The 19,244-nt window shown below is 35.0% G+C and overlaps 1 protein-coding gene across 5 annotated transcripts in view; it reads right to left on the reverse strand.

Annotated features, from left to right (window-relative positions):
- Bili (FERM domain-containing protein 8 Bili) overlaps nucleotides 1–19,244 on the reverse strand; it is a 148,536-nt gene that overhangs the window by 117,181 nt on the left and 12,111 nt on the right. For all 5 annotated transcript variants that reach the window (XM_035353005.2, XM_035353004.2, XM_085807582.1 and 2 more), the window contains one exon: nucleotides 3,043–3,219. In XM_035353005.2, the coding sequence (XP_035208896.2) occupies nucleotides 3,043–3,202 (160 nt within the window). In that variant the 5' untranslated portion in view covers nucleotides 3,203–3,219. The remainder of the gene's footprint in view (nucleotides 1–3,042; nucleotides 3,220–19,244) is intronic.

A 19,244-nucleotide genomic window follows, 5' to 3' on the forward strand; every position in this document is an offset into this window, starting at 1 on the left:
AGTTGCTGCACATCACAGGGTAAAAGGTCGTCCAGCACGATATTGGAAGGTATCCTGTTACTTTTGTCACCTCAGTGTAACTGCATATTTTAATAAGAGCCAGATACCTTGTTCAAATATTTCAAAATTGCCAGTTTTTCTTTTGTCTTCCTGGCACTAATGCTGCAACTGAGCGAGTATTTAGCATTATACTAAATACTCGCTCAGCTAAAAAAGCTTTTGGACTAGCAATGAGACACAGCTTAAAGTGGACACTTTGAAGGACCTGTTACTTTTGTCACCTCAGTGTAACTGCATATTTTAATAAGAGCCAGATACCTTGTTCAAATATTTCAAAATTGCCAGTTTTTCTTTTGTCTTCCTGGCACTAATGCTGCAAATGAGCGAGTATTTAGCATTATACCAAATACTCGCTCAGCTAAAACAGCTTTTGGACTAGCGATGAGACACAGCTTAAAGTGGACACTTTGAAGGGTATGCTAATCACCAAATTTTGATGAAAATTGCACTGGCTTTTATATGAAGATAAAAAAAGAAAATGATGTTTTAAGAAATATTCATGCTTCAGAGACTATTATTCTACTTCATCATAATAATTTACAAAGGGTTAAAAATTTATTATTCTGTTTAAAAATGAATATAAATATATATACAGTACAAAGTCCGTAATCCGAACTCGTTGGGAGTTCGGTGATTCCAGATTATAGATCATCAATTTAAATCTGGTAAGATGGCATGCAGAGATTATACAATTAAAAATGTGAAACTGTAATTTATGAAATAAAGAGCAATTCTGATCTAAAGGGTATCAAAATTTACAAAAAAAAACTTAACCCCTTGGGTACATTTGACGTCTGAGACACGTAATTCACTTTTTCCCCCTAGGAGCGGATGACGTGTCTAAGACGTCACACCAAAAATTAAACTCTTGGGTACATTTGACGTCTGAGAGACATCATTCACTTGTTTTCCCTAGGAGCGGTTGACGTGTCTAAAATGTTTCTTGAGGTTAGGTACAATTCTGTTCATTTCATTGTAGCTTGTATCAGTCATAATAGAAGAGGCAATTACAGTATTTCAGTGAACATTGTTTGCGATACTCTGCTCCATTATGTCAAAAAGAAGGAATATATTTTATGATAGTGATAGTGAAAGTGACTTTGAGAAATCTAAAGAAAAATTGTTTAGTGATCCTGAAATTGACAATTATAATGAAATACAAAGCTAAGGTGATGAAGACGATACTGAACTAGTGTGTGTGTGTATGTGTGTGTGATTATGGCAAAGCCTCGAGGGCTATCTGCCTAAGAGGAGGGATGCCTTTGTGGAGGACTTTCTAAGGGAAACTGGCTCGTATACACGTTACACATGGGGAAAACCACGAAAACGCCCATGCAGCCAGCCCGTTCGCGGGATTCGAACCTCGGACCGAACTACCAGTGTTCAGCGACTTTACCGCTCGGCCGCTGGTGGGCGATACTGAACTAGAAAATGACGACAATTGTAATATAATATCAAGGTTTCGAAGACGCACAAGACGTCTATCGAGCAGTGATAGTGAATCTTCTCGTGAACCAGCATCAGAGGAATGGATTTAGGAAGAAGAAAGTGTAGCCGATATAAAAAATTTTTCTGAAATATCTGGAATTAATCCTTTGAGCCTGTGTAGACTAAATGGTAATCCTACGCCTTTAGATGTTTTGAAAGAAGTCCTGAATGAAGATTTTTGGGACACTATAGTAGAAGAGACGAATAGATATGCCAGACAAGGGATAGAAAAAGAAGGTTGTGTAACAAAAAAAAAAAAAAAAAAAAAAAAAGGTGGTTTCCTGTAAGTTCTGATGAAATGAAAGCTTATATTGCATTATGCATCTTGATGTCGCAAGTGAAGAAGCCAAAAATGCATATGTATTGGTCAAAAAGACATGCAATAAGTACTCCAATTTTTGTCAGCACTATGGGAAAGCACTATTCTAAGGGAAACTGGCTCGAATACATGTTACACATGGGGAAAACCACAAAAACGCCCATGCAGCCAGCCCGTTCGCGGGATTCGAACCTCGGACCGAACTACCCCATTTTACGGATAATGAAAAGGAAAATAAAGATGACAGAATAAGAAAGATTAGAAATACAGTGGATTACCTAAATAATAAATTTTGTTACCTTTATACTCCTGATAGTGAAGAAGCTACTGATGAATCGCAACCAAAAATTATATCCGTACCACATGCAAATATTTTCTCAAAGAAATCAATACCCAAGGGGTTAATATTTATTTGTTTACTTTAGTAAACATTTCTATTGATGTAAGTTGTTTAAGTTGCTTCGTTTTTTGTGCTAATACTTTCTCTTAAATTCTATAAACAGACATAATTTCTTGTTCAGTTACAAAGTTCCACTGTTCAAGTCCTGTAATTGCTGTGTCGAGAATACCGACTAAATTGTCAATCGAAATTTTTTCATTTTCAATAATGCTTTCTCTTACTTTCTTCACTATCGGAAGCACGCATCGGTAAATGCTTTGCTGGCTTTACGTGCATGTGTAAACGAATTACGCGCATGTGTAAGTTTGTGGTTTTGAGGTCCGGATTATAGATCATTCCGGATAATGGATGTCCGGATTAGAGACTTTGTACTGTGTATATATATATATATATTGCCCTACATACTAAATCCACTTAATTAACAATAATTATAAAATAATTTATTTGTAAAAAAAATTATTTAAAAAATTATATATATATAGCATAGCAAATTTAAAACTTTGAAATCTGGTCACCTTATTCTAATTAGGCAGAATGAAGACAAAAATCAGTAAGAAAACAATCCTGCACTCTGCTTGTTAGTTATGTTGCTTATTTACTGGTAGGGCAAAGTTATAATTTATGTTATAAGATACGAGAATTCATAGACTTTGTTAATGAACTTAAAAGTGTTATCACAATAACCATCGCTGAATCCATGATGCAAGGTACAGTATAAATACACACAAAGCAGAATGTACAATAAAAGGCTAAGTTATAAGAACAGAATACTTGCCAAGCATAGGTGAAACAAGCCATAAAGAGAAAACATCTCTTGCACTAGCAGGTAATGAAAGATCCTGATCATCTAATAAAATTAGTTCCATAAGTTCTTGCACAGTGGCTTGCGGGGGATTCTCTGATTCTACACAAAGCACTACTTTGTTCATTAGCATCACACAAATGTCTTCTTCTAATGAAAAAAAAATACAAAAACAAGTCTTATGTTTTAAGTGTGTTTTTATCCAACATTTTTTTTAATAAGGAAAAAGTATATAATATATCAATTACTGCCTATTAAAGAAAAGTAAACTTAAAATATATTACTTCAGATTGAGGTTTTTATCACTGTAAAAATGAGCCTTGAGGATAAAAGATTTTTTTTTTTAAAGATAACAGATAATAATTTACAATTTGGTCTTGGTAATTTGAAACTGTGATTAAATTTACAAGCTATCAACAATAAAGGGTTTTAGAAGGGGAATAGCAAACACATTAATATATGCCATAATAAAAAATATACACTCACGAACCAACACATTATGACTATCCCTATATTTTTCAATGAACTTGTTTGAATGACATGAAGGGCACGTGATTATGTGAGAATGGTATTTAACTGTTGCTGGAGGAAGTAAGAAATTATTCTTGCACTTATTTCTGCTAGTGATGGGAAAGGCTGCTGATCAAAGCAAATTGGATAGAGGATATATTGTAATGGCCTGAAGACGTGGAACAAGTCCCTCTGAAACTGCAGGACATGTAGGTTGTTCATGATCTGCCATTATTAGACGTCCATGCATCAAAGAAAAAGGACAACAGAGATTATCCCACTTGGCACAGGAAAATCGGCACCAGACAGTGGCTCAGCTGATAGCTCATTACAGTGCAAGTCCAAGTGTTTTGGAACACACAGTTCAGCAGACACTATTGGATATAGGACTGTGCAGCAGATGTTGCACATGCGAGTTCATGGTCTGGAGTTCCGGGCAATTTGGAGCTCTGAGGAGGCAAATTTCTGCTGCAGTTCTTGCACCACTGTATTTTTGCTGATGGCAGCTGACTCCTGGCATGATTTTAGTTCCACAATTTTATCAGCCATTGTGGCCAACTTGTCCAGAGTTTGGCTACTAACCACCAGAATGTTTTTCACAGTGTCTGGCATCTTTTCCAGCCAGAGAGATTGCAAAATATTCTCTGACATGTCTACCCCCAGAGATTTCATTCTGAGAAGGAGCTGGCTGGGTTTCATGTTGCCAAGTTCAAACCTGGTGAGGACGTTTAACCCTTTGAGGAGTGGTACATAAAAATAATTTAAATTGTAGTAAAATTTTGCATGAACTATAACTTACAGACCCTAACGACACAAAATTCATACTTTAAAAAAATCTAGAGCGAAATCCTAAATTTTAAGAGCCGGTATATATTTTATATCGGTGCCCCTCTAAGACATTTTTTTTTCTTGGTAGCTGCCAATTTTTGTATTTTAAATAAATTTTTTGTACTTTTGATATGCATTTGTAGAGATGGGTCCCCTCTAAGATCTGTCTGTACCTAGGCAGTCTCAACCACGGGGGTTAATTTGACTTCACAAGACTAGAGCCCGAGTATTGTACTCAGGTTGGTTCAGGCTTGGCAAGGACCATACTGGTACTGTCGTGTCTGTTCCTTCGGCTGTGGTGGAGCTACATGGTATATATCGTCGACTAAGTTCCCGGGGGTTTGACCCCATTCAGTTCTCGTGGCGGGGACTGACAAAGCGGACAGATCACTTTATTACAATGTGGTTTCGCCAATGGAGTGGTGCCCAGTGGCAAGGTGACAACATATTAATTTTGCAATGTTAAAGTTCTGCCCAATGCTTAGTAAAAGCCGGGCAGGGACTGAGGGGGCTGCGCCCGCGCGAACGAGGTCTCACAGACGTTGGATACCCCAAACTCTGAATGGGTTCCACATAACGAGGACCTGGGATGAAGGTCCTTCGTCCGGTGTGTCTGTAGAGATGGGTGCTTGAATGTAGTTATGCAAGTCTGAAGACAAAAACTTTTAAAATTTTAAATATAAAATTTGTTTTTATGCACTTTGATGATGCAACCCAGCTGAACATACTTATGTAAAATATGCGTAAAAAGCTTTTAAACTTGATTTAAATTCAATATTATTATTTTATAAAAAAAATTAGCAAATATAAACTGCATGTGTAAATCGTATCACGCTGTAACTGAACTAGTATATTACAAGGACATATAACTCAGCCTGAAAATAAAAAAATTGCAAAATGAAACAAACGCTCAGGTGAGAAAGTATGTTGCATATTTGAAGTTATATTTTATACTTTAGATAATATGTAAACAAAAAAAAAAAAAAAAAACATAATTCATGCTATAATACCAAGAATCCCCCTTTCCCACACACACTTTAGATTATTGAGGACCGTAAGGACCCCTTTTTTATTTTTTGTAAATATAGGTTGTAGTAGATCTTTTTGTCCAGGCCTTTAAACAATATTATTATTTGATACTCCTCAAAGCTCTTATTTCGATTTTCAACCCCTTTGACTTCCTAGGGGCTCCTTTTCAACTTTTGGATAAATTTTAGTTTGTATCTGAAAGGGGCCTTAGAAATATTTTCCCTCTTTTCACCAACCGTGAAATTTATTTCAAAAACAACCTATTTTTATCTTAACTCAGAAGGCAAATTTCTCTCACCGTGCCCTAGTCTTTCATCTGAAATTAACAAAGATGATAAGAATAAAAGCATGCTTTCAAATCAGCGGTTTTTGTGATTACACTAAGAGATGGACCTTAAGTGCAATTCCATATCCTGTATTTTTAAGTGAGCTTTCTCTTTGTGTGATCTTATCGCACCACACAAAGGGAAGAAGGCGTGACTCCGGAATGACAAATCAGTTATTAATCACCTCTTTTCCTTTTCATTGAATTCTAGGATTTTGTAAAGCACGAAGCAATGGGTGTCTTTTGGAGGCTAACATGCCACATTTAGCCCCTACAATTGTGCAAAATTTTGACCCCAGACAGCAATTTTGAAATCGATGAGTCTTTCTCTTAGAAAAAGGTGAAGTGCTGAAATTAAAATTTTAGCTAAACAGAGACGAATGAAACGAGTGGAATAAAAAAAGAATTCAGTCCTAGCGCAGGGTCAGTAAACTTCCCATCCCTTCATGAACATAATATTGAATCTCAAACAACTTATAAATTAATCATTAAAATTATTACTTCATAAACTGTCATAATATAAAGAAATTCTGTCATGTGATGGAATGGAAAAGGAGAAGACTGGTGCTTCCATCTACTGCCATGGTACCACCCTCATGCCTATAGGGGTGAGGGTACTACGCCATCTCTCATCCCTATTGGCGTATGGTGGATGCTGGTATATATATTATATACCGGTTTTAAAAATCGTATAAATAATCTGTTAATTATCACTTCCGACTGAAATGATGTAAATATATAAGATTCAGCATGTATATGTCATATATTTGCAGATTTTGAATTTTTTTCTTTCCTTCCAATAGAATTTATCAATCTTCAAACATGATACCTTGGAACGAGGTATATTAATTTGATAAATGAAAAATATAGAGCATTCATAGGATGGTGCTGCCATTTAGAATCGAAAGAAACAATCGAAACTTACGATTATAGTTTTTGGTGTAGAAAAATTAGCATTTTTTCGGAGGTTAAAACATTGATAAACAACGGTATATATTATATACCGGTGCCGTTCAAAGGGTTAATGCGGTGATTTGAACTTTCCTCAAAAGTGTTGAGTAATCGTTCCTTAGCAGCCGAATATTTGTTGCTCATAGAGTCTTTAATGATATCCCAGATGATCTCCATAAATCTTGGTTCTAATTGGGCAACCAAATAATTGTTCTTCATTCTTGATTCCGCTAATTTGAAATTGGACTCTTTTGATCCAAAACGGCAGAATTTTCACACTCACCTTGCTAGCTTCGGCATTTGGCATTTGGTTGGGCAGTTTTATCGCTGTCCATGGCAAAACAAAATATATTGATGTATCGTCTGATTCACCAAAAATATTGCGGCAGTTACATCAGAAGGTTGCAAATTATTGTGTGCCTTTTAAATAAAATAGTAAATACTCCAATTTGTGTTAAATCTATTAGTTTAAGGGCTTAATAAATTTCAAGACACCCCATTGATGATTTTCTTGATGTTGGATTACATTCCGGATAGCTGCTAGGGAAAAACTAACAGCTTCTTTAATAAATCATTCATCATGTAGAAGTAATCATAGACATTACTTAGCTGTTCTTAGTTTTATATTGTCATAATATTATTGACATTTTTAGTTTTAAAGGATAATAATTTAAACAACACTATAACAACAACCGATTCGAAAGTTCCCCAAAATTTGAGTTCAAGTTAAAGTTCTAAATAAAAATGCTAGTTTTATGGTTATCATTTGGTTAATCTCTGCTGCCAAAACGCTCAAAACAATTACTGTTTTCTTCTCCTTTTTCTTTTACCGGAGTAGTTGCCAAAAACTCAGATGCTGGTAGACCAGTAAAGCTTTAGGATTGATGTGTTTCAAGCGTTTCTAATTACAAGTGGTTGCTCAAACTCTCCTTCCTTGTTGTAACAAAGGTCAGTGAGACGTGTCTTGAAGCTTTTACAGTATAACAATTGCTATATGAAAGAAAAAAACAACAACTTGATAACTGTTGAACCATTTGGCAAGATTCAGTTGAAACTTGGCGGAAGAATGCAGGAATTGAGTAACTTGGAAACTTTTTGGGCATGCACACTCATATTGCTGTTGTTCATTTTTTGTTGACAATGATGAAATACATAGTTTCTGAATGTATATTCATCATTAAGGCCTACTATCAGAGAAATAATAGTCTGATTATGGCTCAAAGGAAATTGGTGACGGAGTACAAATATTATAACAATCAACAATCTGATTAAAAAGTTTGAGGGAACTGGTAGTGTTTGTGATAACAGTGTTGGCAATAGTGGTCATATAGCAACTATTAAAATGCCGGAAAATATCAAGAAAATACGAATAGTGTTTAAAAATAGCCCCAAAACATCAATCAGACAAGCTTCACAAAAGGTCATAATCAACCACAAGACTTGCGACAAATTGTTGTTCAACACCTGCAGCTCTTTCCATACAAAATTCAAACTCGTCAGCCTCCGAATGCCATTGTCATTTAAACAGTGTTTGTGTTTTGCCAACACACTATTGTCAATATAACTGACAAACAAGAATTTGATGTGAATTTGGTTTAGCAATGAAGCCCACATTCATTTGGATGTGCACATCAATAAGCAGAACTGATGCATTTAGGGGACCGAAAAATCTCCATTTCACAATCATTAAGTCTTTCCACTCCAAACAAGTACTGTTTGGTGTGCAATGTAAAGCTGTAGAATAATCAGCGTGATATTCATTGCAAGCATGGCGAGTGTTCAACACTTTCAAAATTTTAGAAAATGAGATCATCTCTGTTATCCAAGGTGACCCAGATTTCGAAAAAATGTGGTACATGCATGAAAGAGCATGATCCTATCAGATAAATAGAGTGTTCAAAGTTTTACAAGAGCACTTTGGAGAGCACACTCTGGATTTGGGGGCCCCTGGAACAGAAATCGCTTAACTGCTATATTCTCCTGATCTCGTTCCTTATGACACATTTTTATGAGACATTTTACATTAAAGACAAAAATTATTCAAATAAACCCAAAAAAACATTGCTAAGCTCAAAACAGCCATTCAGGGAGGTCATCGAAAGCATCACCAGTGAGTTTTGCAAAATTTTGCTCTTCATCAGCAGCATGTCATAGCCATTGCAGGCAAGCATATTGAACATATCATAAACTAAATCCAAATATCTTGTAGTTACTTTACGAATTTGAATAAAAAATTTTTAACTAAGTAGTTTTTTAAAATTTGCTTTTTTATTTCATATAGCTCAATAATTGTCACCCTGTACCACCAGAACACTTTTCTCCTTTGAAGCACAGAGTTTTATTAGACAAAATTCGAGAAAATAATTCAGTTTCATCAGCCTTGTAGATGTTTTTAGCTTCACATCCTTCCTGAATTTCATTTAGCTTTCTTATCCATTCTGTTACAAGTTGCATATCTACTGACTTTTCTTTACTGCAAAGTAAAAAATAATGGTATGTCTTTGCTTAAATTTGACTAAGCCAACCATTTGATGCTTAGAAGTTCTGCAGTCCCAGACTTTCCAAAATTTCTTTTGCGTTTTCTTGCAATAATACTCATCAAAAGAATATTGTTTGCTCTTATGGAACAAAATCAATTGGACACTACTAGATCAATTTCACATGCTTCAGCTTTTCTAAATTTTACACTATTGGAACATTCATTTAAATTATTAATGCATAATATTTTTATTTCTTCTATAGCCTTTAGCACGTGACTTTCTTGTTTCTTCTTTTTTCTTTTTTCTTTTTTTTTTTTTTTTTTTTTTTTGTATTCTAAATTTCTGCCTTAAATCTCTCAAACTATGGTTTTGAATTTCTGCTTCAAGAATCACATCAACTATTTGTTTTAATGTTAATCTTTTTCTCTTTGAAGCCATGCTAAGTAATTTATGTAAAAGTAACACACAAGTACAAAATTGCACTCATTTTGCTTCCCAGTCCACAGCAACAACTAAGAATGATAGAAGTTTTCACTCTGTCTACATGGTAAGATCCCTGTGCCTTGGCAGATGGTCAGGTCATCTTACCTGACCATCTGCCAAGATGATCTTTTCTTTCCCACTGGTTCCTGTCTTTAGATTGCCTTACAGCTTGCTAACACTTTTTTATCCCTACTGAAAACTGTAGCAAGAATAATTGGATTTTGAATTCTATGAATACGAAATATCCTTTTGATTGCAACACAATTTGCTTTTTTTCCAATGTATTGTTCCTCATTTCCTTACTGAAAAGAAGTTTTTAAAAGATAGGGAACCATTCAATTTACAGTTCTCTTGTCATAAAACTCTCTTTCACTGATCACAAATTTGCTTTTGAAACCTTAAAAGGTTACTAACAAAGAGTATTTCTCTTTTTATATATTTCTCTACATCTATTTTTGAAATCTTATTTTTGAAACTTTTTTTATAAGAGATAAATACATTAGGGTCTCTGTTCAAAGGGATCTGGATCAACAAAATTGTCCCTTAACCTGTCATACCCACCCCATCCCCTCCACTTTTTCGCTGTTTCTCTCCAATCTTTTTTTTTAAATGGGTGATTCTTCTTGTAGCTGCCCCCAAACTCATAAAGTTGGAAAGGAAGAATAGAGGAAAAAGTTCTAAAAATAGGTATCTTGAAAATGCCACTCCAGGGTATGTCACACCCAGCGTGAACATTTCTGTAACAATTCTGAGTACTGGTTAGATGCACTGAAATCGTTTTCTCATTATGGCACGTTTTTGAAGTTATGATGAAGAAATGCAACATTTAAGAAATTTACTTGACACTGTTTCTTCAGGTGAAGAAAGTGTTGAGGAAGGTAATGAATTTTCTGATAATGAAGTGCCGAATGAAGAAATTTACAGTGAACATAAATCTTCGACTGATATAGAATCTGATTTAGACAGCAATTTTTCTGATTCAAATGAAAGTAACTATTTTGTAGGAAAGGATAATGTAACAAAATGGAGTGCAATTAAATTCTGTGCAAATGTTAGAATTTCTGCTTAAAATATAATTTCAAAACTCCCTAGAAACATGCGTTTCAAAAAATGTCACTTTTCCTCTGGTAGCTTGGAAATTACTTTTACCTTCTGATTTGATAAAGAAACTAGTGTAATCAATGTATTAATATTTTTATTGGCTCGATTAAAAGAAACAACTATTGTTTCTTCTACACCCCAAAAAATAGAAATGTGCTAAAGGTGCCGGTGATATAGTGGATGAAATGGCTGTAATGTATTCAATGGCTAAAACTACAAGTTGTTCGCCTATGGCTATTTTTTATTCCATGTTGAACGTTGCTGCAATAAATGCATGGATAATTTTGCTATCAACAAAGAAACCACCTACTGGGCATCGAACCCAACATTCATTTCTGAAAACATCACCATTTCAACTAATAGAAGATTATAAAAAGTCAACATGCAATGCTCCCACAAAGCCTAAAAGTAAAACTGGGCAACAATGAGGCCAGGACACTCCCTGCTAAGAAGGTAAATATGACATATAAAAGATGTGCTGAATGGGGCACCCAAAAAAGACAGAGAAACTAAGTTTGTTTGTGAAAAACATGAATACATGGATCATATGGCATGCATTTGCATGAAATGTGAAAATTAAAGATAAAATTTTTAATATATGTTTAAAAGTATATTTTCTCTTCTCTGTTTTTGTTGTTTTATATTTTTGCAGATTTAATGGTAAAAGAAGGGAAGAAACCGCCCTGGATATGTCTTACTCAGTGTGAGCAATCCTGTTCGTTTTTCTCGCGCAAGTAATGCCGGGTTAAACAAAGGTGTCCCATACATGAAACTACTGTACATATTGATAAAACTTAGTGCATCCAAAAGTAATGTCAAAAAGTTCATTTTCTATCTGAGTATAATTTTTCTGACTCTTCGTTAGAGCTCTACAAGAATAAGGAAATGGCTGACCTTCTTGTAGTAAAACAGCACCTAATCCTTCAAAACTTGCATCTACTGAAAGATTTATATCCTTATTAATGTCACAGAATTTTAGTATGGGTGCTTTTACAACCAGTTCCTCAAGCATTTTGAAAGCTATTTGATGTTTTCCAGTTCAGCTCCAGTGAACATTTTACTTCAGTAATTGTCTTAATTGTGCACTAATTGCAGTTAAGTTAGGAATAAATAATTAATCATTCCTAAAAATCTCTGTAGAGAAGGCACATCTTTAGGTTGTGGCAAATTGCTTCCAATTTAGAAAAATCAGGTTTTTAACCCATTGTGACCAGATTCATATCCTACATAAATCACACAATGAACTTTTACTTTATACTTAGCCTTACTGAACTTCAGATTATTTTCTCCTGCTATCTGGAGTACTTTTTTAAGTCGTAGGTGGGGTATATCAAGAAATGAATCATAATCGGACTTTAAGCTGGCACAGTGCTAAGCATTGCAAGCATGCAAAGTTATTGGAAACCAGAACTAAGACTAGAATGCAAGTAGTTGTAGTGATATGTGTGTATGCGAGTGATGATGCATTTTGTACATAATAAAGTAGCATGTAATTAAATACAGTGTCTTGTGAAATAATTACCCACAAAGATACACATCTGGCGACAAGAATGTGGCATTCAAAAATAATGCAAGAAGTGCCTTCGCAACATGTTTTAATGCTATCGGAATACATTTGGATTAGGGGATTCCTCGAAGACTGCTCAAGGTAAAAGCTTTTATAATCATCTTTCTTTCAGAGGATTCACCATGGAGGAGTTTGGAACTGAGTTAATAGAGCAGAATATAGCTCTAATGGAGAGACTTACTTCAGTTATTACTCCACAAATATACAATTCAAAACTTTCAGTTCAGTTTGAAAAACATAATGAACACGAAGAACAGTTTGATTCATTTTTAGAAAGATTCAAAAGTTATTTAGATATACAAAATGTTTTACAGGTCAAACATGAGAAAGTACTCATTTTCAGTTTGTCCAGAAAAATTTATAGTCTCTTAAAAAACTTGCTGGCTCTTGATAATCCTTCCGATAAAGATTATGTGTTAAAAACAACATTGAGAAATCATTCAAATCCTAAGCCACTTATGCCTAGCAGACATGTATTTTTAAATCTAAAGCAGCACAAGGGGGAAACAATTAGTGTGTATACGGCAGAGTTAAGGCCACTTGCCATGCCATGAGCTTACGATCAGAGTATGTTAAATACAATGCTGTGGGATGTGTTTGTTAGTGGGCTAAGACATAGGGGTATTCTAGATAGAATTTTTGAGCAAGATAATATCAGTTTAGATGACACTTTAAAAATAGCTTTGGCATAGGTGAAAACAAAATAATTGGAAAACCAGTGGAAATTAAGGAATTTAGTGCCAGGAATAAAAGTATATGTAAGTCAGTTGCTCCAAAATAAAAGTTTGAAAAATAAAACTTTTCAGCTAAGAGTGCTAAAGGCAAATGGTGTTCGGGATGCATGGCGACTGACTATTATAGAAATTCTTGTAAATTTAACACAAGTATCTGCAGATTTTGTAAGAAAATCGAGCACATTGAAAGAGCATGTTACAACACTAAAAGAATGAAAGCAAAACAAAAACAATTAGGTATAGGAAATGAAAACACAGTCCCTATAAACAGCATACATTCCAGTGAGGTGAAAAAAAAAAGGAACCGCTGGAATGGTCCAAGTGAGCATAAATGGAAAACCTGTAGCTATGGAACTGGGCACGGGGGGTGTAGTATCGATGAGTTTTAAAAAATACCGGTCAATTTCAAAAAATAAAATTCAAAATACAAGTCTGGTATTTAAAACATATGATGGAAAAAAACTGATACCTTTAGGATTTACTACACTTAAAGTAGAATATAAAGGTAAAAATAAAAACTTAACCCTTTACATTGTTAAAGAAAACCTTGATACAATATTTGGTCGAGAATGGCTTTCAGAGATAAATTTAGATTGGAACTCAATAAAGTCAATTTCTGTCTCTCAAAAGAGTACTTTAAATAAATTATTGGGACAATATAAAGAGATTTTTGACAGAAAATTAGGAGAGATATAATATTAGGAGGTTCAACTTGAATTGAAGCCAAACGTTTCACCCAAAGTTTCTAAAGCTAGGCAAGTACCATTTGCCGGATAGATGAAGAAATTGATCACTTGGAAAAAGAGGGTATAATAGAAAGGAATGGGCAACACCAGTAGTACCGGTAGTTAAGCTGGACTACTCCGTGACAGTAAACCCAAATACTGTTACGCATTGACACCCTTTGCCAACCATTGAGGAAATATTTTCATGTTCGAAAGGAGGAAAGCATTTTTCAAAAATTTATTTTAAACATGTGTATTTACAAATGAAAGTACACCCTGAGACTCCAAAATTCCTAACAGTAAACATAAAGAATACAGAAGGGATTATATAAGAGATTAAAGTTCGGGCTAAATGCAGCACCGGCAATCTGGCAACATTACACAGACGAACTATTCTAAGGAATGGAAGGGTGCAAAGTCTTCATGGATGATGCGTGAATAACAGGGTCTGATAATGAGGCACATTTAAATACTTCAAAAAATTTCTTTGAGAAATGTAAAACTCATGGACTGAAATTAAATTTAGAGAAAAGTAAATTTTTTTAGGATGAGCTACAATTTTTAGTTCATAAAATTGATGCTAATGGTTTACAAGACTTAGGAAAAAATATCAGCGATAGCAAAGGCCCCCCAAGACCCAGAAATGTCCAGGAAGTTCAAAGTTTTTTTGGGACTAGTTAATTTTTATGGAAAAGTTTGCCCTAAATTAGCGACAATCGCAAATCCCTTATACCAATTACCTAAGAAAAACTCAAAATGGGTTTGGACAAAGGATTGTCAGGAGGCTTTTCTAAAAATTAAAAAAGTGTGCTCACAAAAAGTTTTGATGCATTATGATCCAAAATTGCCCTTAACATTGGCAACTGATGCATCACCAGTGGGGGTTAGGTGCGGTACTCTCTCACAAACTTCCTAATGGAACAGAAAGGCCAATTGCATATGTTTCTCGAACATTGACGGAAATGAAGAAAAACATTCTCAAACCAATAAAGAAGCTTTTTCAATCCTTTGGGGAACTAAAATTTTTTCTGTAATTAAAAGGCAGGAAATTTATGTTAATTACAGATCATAAACCTCTTGTTGCAATTTTCGGCTCAAAGGCATGCCAGTTTTGGCAGCAACAAGACTCCTGCATTACGCTTTGGCTTTACAGTCATTCCAATTCGACATTATTTACTGTAAAACAATACGTCTGTATTCCAAAACGATACCATGAGAATGTTTTCAAAGAGTTGCACCATGGACACTTACGGAATGTAAAGATGAAAGCAATTGCTAGATCTTACATGTTTTGGAATAGTTATAGATAAAGATATTGAAAATATTGATAAAAGCGGCTCTGAATGTGCAAAACATTCCTACGGTAAAAGTTAATAGTTGAGAGTACCCAAGCCCTCCAATGGAACGTATTCACATCGATTATGCAGGATCTATTTTTGAGCATATGTTTTTGATCGTCAACGCTCACTCTAAATGGCTAGAAGCCTATCCAATGAAATCAAGCTTGACTTTCAAAACAATAAAATGTTTATGGGTCTTTTTTGCACAATTCGCATTACCAATATTTTTAGTGACTGATAACGGACCACAATTCACTTCACATGAGTTTAAGGTATTTCTACAGAGTAACAGAATCAAACACAAAACTACAGCACCATTTAAACCATCTAGTAATAGGCAGGCTGAATGGTATGTGCTTATAGTAAAACAATCTTTAAGAACTATGCAAAATTATACAGGAATTTTGAGACAAAAACTCAGTACATTTTTGATGCAATACAGAAAAGCTCCAAATTTAACTACTCTACAAAGTCCAGCAATGCTAATGCTGGAGAGGGAAATTCAAACAAGAATAGATTTATTGAGATCAGATCCTTAAAGGAGGGTGGAATACAGAGTTCGAAAAGGAACCTACGAGTTTGCAGACCATGTATTTAGAGTAGGAGATAGAGCGGCAGTAAGAAATTATCGCCAACGTGATAGACGATGGAGATTTGGAACCGTTCAATCCAAGGATGGGCAGCTTCATTACACCATAAATGTAAATGGCCAGCTACGGCGGCGACATGTCAATCAGATGAGTGATAGAGGAACCATAATTGATGATGGCTGCATACATCCACCTCTAGCTCTTTTGATTCCCAAACAGCCTGATATGAGTGGAGTTCCAGAACCATCCAAAAGATAATAGCCACCTGGTAGATGAGTTCGTGTCGTCCTCCGAGCCCAAGGTTGTACCAGATGTTCCATCCACCGATCCTGCTGCTGATACAACCAGGTTACCAAAGAAACCTGCTGTGCCACAACCTTTGCATCAGTCCAGTAGAATTCGACGTCTCCCAGATAGACTGCAGTTGTGATATAGGGGAAGGGATGCGGTGTATCAAGAACTTACTCATAATCGGACTTTAAGGTGGTGCAGTGCCAGCATCGCTAGTACGCAAAGTTACTGGAAACCAGAACTAAGACTGGAATGCAAGTAGTTGTAGTGATACGTGTATACGTGAGTGATAATGTGTTTTGTACATAATAAAGTAGCATGTAATTAAATACAGTGTCTTGTGAAATAAGTATCCACAGAAATATATAACAGTAGGTCATGTTCCTTTTCATTAGATCCCCACATTAAGACATCTATAATGCATTCAACTCTATATGGACCCTCTATAATTTGGTTTAATTTTCTTTGACAAATTTTTGGAGCTCAATATATGCTAAATGGTTTTCTTTTAAATTTGTATCTGCTAAAAGGTGTACTGAACATACACAAATGAAAGTCTTACTCAGACTTATTAACCTTACAGGCATTCCCAGTGTGTGGCATAAAGGAGGAATAATACCCATCCTTCAAATCTTGTAAAGATCCAGGCGTATTTACTAGCTTTCCTCCAGTATCCCTTAATAGTGTTACATGTAAATTGACGGAATGCCTATTTGTAAATAGACTCAATCAGTATCTTAAAAAATTCACCTGTATTTCTGATATGCCGATTTTAGGAAATACTATTAAACAGATAGCAAAACTCACACAGGAGATAAAAGATGGCTTCTATCTTAAAACGTGTACTGTGGCAGTCTCTTTACCAGAACTAAATCTGGATCAGCTGTCTCTGGCTATAGAGAAACTAGATAAGGGCTTCCTCAGGTTTAGGCCCAGAGTCTTGTTCTCTTCAACATCTTGATCAATGATATTGTTCATTTCCGTATGAATTCACATCCTGGGGTGCAGACCTTCTCTTTGCTGACAATCATGTTTTGTGGTCTGCTGACTGGGATAATTATTATTCAGGAACGTGCATGAACTCGGTTAACACACAATAATTTAATATGTTTGTTATAGTGCAGACTTTTTGTGGTAATAGTGATTTTTTTTAATATATTGCTTTGAGCGTGATAACACATGGAATGTTATTCCTTTTGTTATGTTTAGAATGGTAAACAAAATGGTTCGTTGTTAATTAAAAAGGTTTTCTCTGATAAATATATTACCATTCCTCCGAAGTTATTAAATAAGTCAAGAAATTTATTAATTTCAAACAACTGGTGTCCGGTGACATGACGGCATGGCTATTTGAAGAAAACGAAACAACGGTTTGAAAACGAAACATTGATTTCATATTGGAATTTATCAAGTGAGTTTATAATTTATTTCATTATATCCTTTATTATCTGATTATATTGGAAATATTGAATTTAAAATCATGGAAATTTTATTAAAAAAGCATAAGCGACTAAGGCAATCGTTTACGATTACTGCCAATGCTTTAGATGCTGAAATTCTGAAGTCTAACGTGGAGGTTAATCAATTCCAAGTACTGAGCTCACAGTTGGAAGAAAAATTCAAGAGATTAGACGAAGTTCAATCACAAATTTCCGAAATTTTGTTGAAAATAAAAAAATGAAAGTGAATATTTGGCTGATTTTGACACGAATGAAAGTTTAAATTACCAAAGTTGGAGCTTCAAAATTTTAATGGGGAGACCCGAAATTGGTTAGGATTTTGGGCACAGTTTAAGAAGATCGACGAAGGTGTAAATATAGATGACGATGACAAATTTCATTACCTATTGCAAGCAATGGTCGTTGGAGCCCCAGCGAGAGAGCTCATAGATAGTTATCCTCCCTCAGGTGTGAATTATAAAGAAGCTATCAAGCAGCTAAAATCTCGATTTGCACGAGATGAATTACTGGTAGAAATCTTTGTTCACGAATTATTAAAGTTGGTTTTGGCTCGAGCTAGCAAAAAAGGAAATATGATTCTATCCAACTTATATGATAAGTTAGAGACGCAACTCAGTGCTTTGGAGACGTTGGGGGTAAAAAGTGAGATTTATGCAGCTATGCTGTATCCTCTTGTAGAGACTACCTGAAGAAATTCTGAGGGCATGGGAGCGATCTCGCCAATGTAGGGAAAGTGTTGCACACACTGAAAATTTGGAAAATTTATTGCATTTTCTCCGAATTGAAGTTGAAAGTGAAGAGCATCTTCCGTTGGCCCGTACAAGTTTTTCTGCTTCAGACAAATTTGACTCGGTTCCAGCCACGGCAGCTTGTATTTATGCAGGAGATTCAAAGAAGAAACAGCTTAATTTTTGTGTTTGGTGTGACAAGGAAACACATAATTCTTATGAGTGCTTTAAGCTGCACAGCCTTTCATTGGAAGATATAAAAAATTTACTAAAAAAGAAAAACGCTTGTTTTAACTGACTAAAAATTGGGCATGCTGCCGAAAAGTGTAAAAGTTCTGTGAAGTGCCTATTTTGCAACAAACGTCATGTAACGGTGATGTGCAGAGAACTAAAAGGTTCTAGAAGTTCAAAAAAGGAAGCACCTAAAGTAGCTAACAAAACGAGTGAGATTTTATTGTCTAACCAAAAACTGCAAACAACTCTTCTTTAAACTATTATGGTGAAGATTGTAGATAATGGAAAAAAGGAACTTGTGAGAATGCTTTTTGACAGTGGGTCCAAAGATCTTACTTATGAAAAGACATAATAAAGAGACTAGATTTAGTCCCATTAGATCAAGAGACTTTGAGCCACAATTTATTTGATGGAGTTGAAACTGAATCTCAGATCCACAGTATTTTTTATGTCGAAATACGAGGAACGGAAAATAAATTCAAATACGAGTTATCGGTTTTAGATAAAGACAAAATTTGTGGATACATTCCTAGAGTGAAACTCAAACATATATGTTCCTCACTTCGAGAACATAGAATCAAAATCAGTGATTCTGGTAGAGATACACCAGATATTGGATTGTTAATAGGAGCCGACTATTCCGGAAGGTTGATTACGAATAATATCATTCCAATTGACAAAAACCTTATTGCCATTGAAACAAAATTGGGTTGGACTCTACAAGGCCCAGTGCAAAGTCATATTACCTTGCTTGATACTATCAGACTTTGTTTTTGGATCTCACATAACTATGGAATTT

Source organism: Stegodyphus dumicola, chromosome X1 (genome assembly GCF_044657685.1).
Source record: "Stegodyphus dumicola isolate Sdum_Otavi_A_Nest chromosome X1, ASM4465768v1".
In the NCBI taxonomy this organism is placed as follows: Eukaryota; Metazoa; Arthropoda; class Arachnida; order Araneae; family Eresidae; genus Stegodyphus; species Stegodyphus dumicola.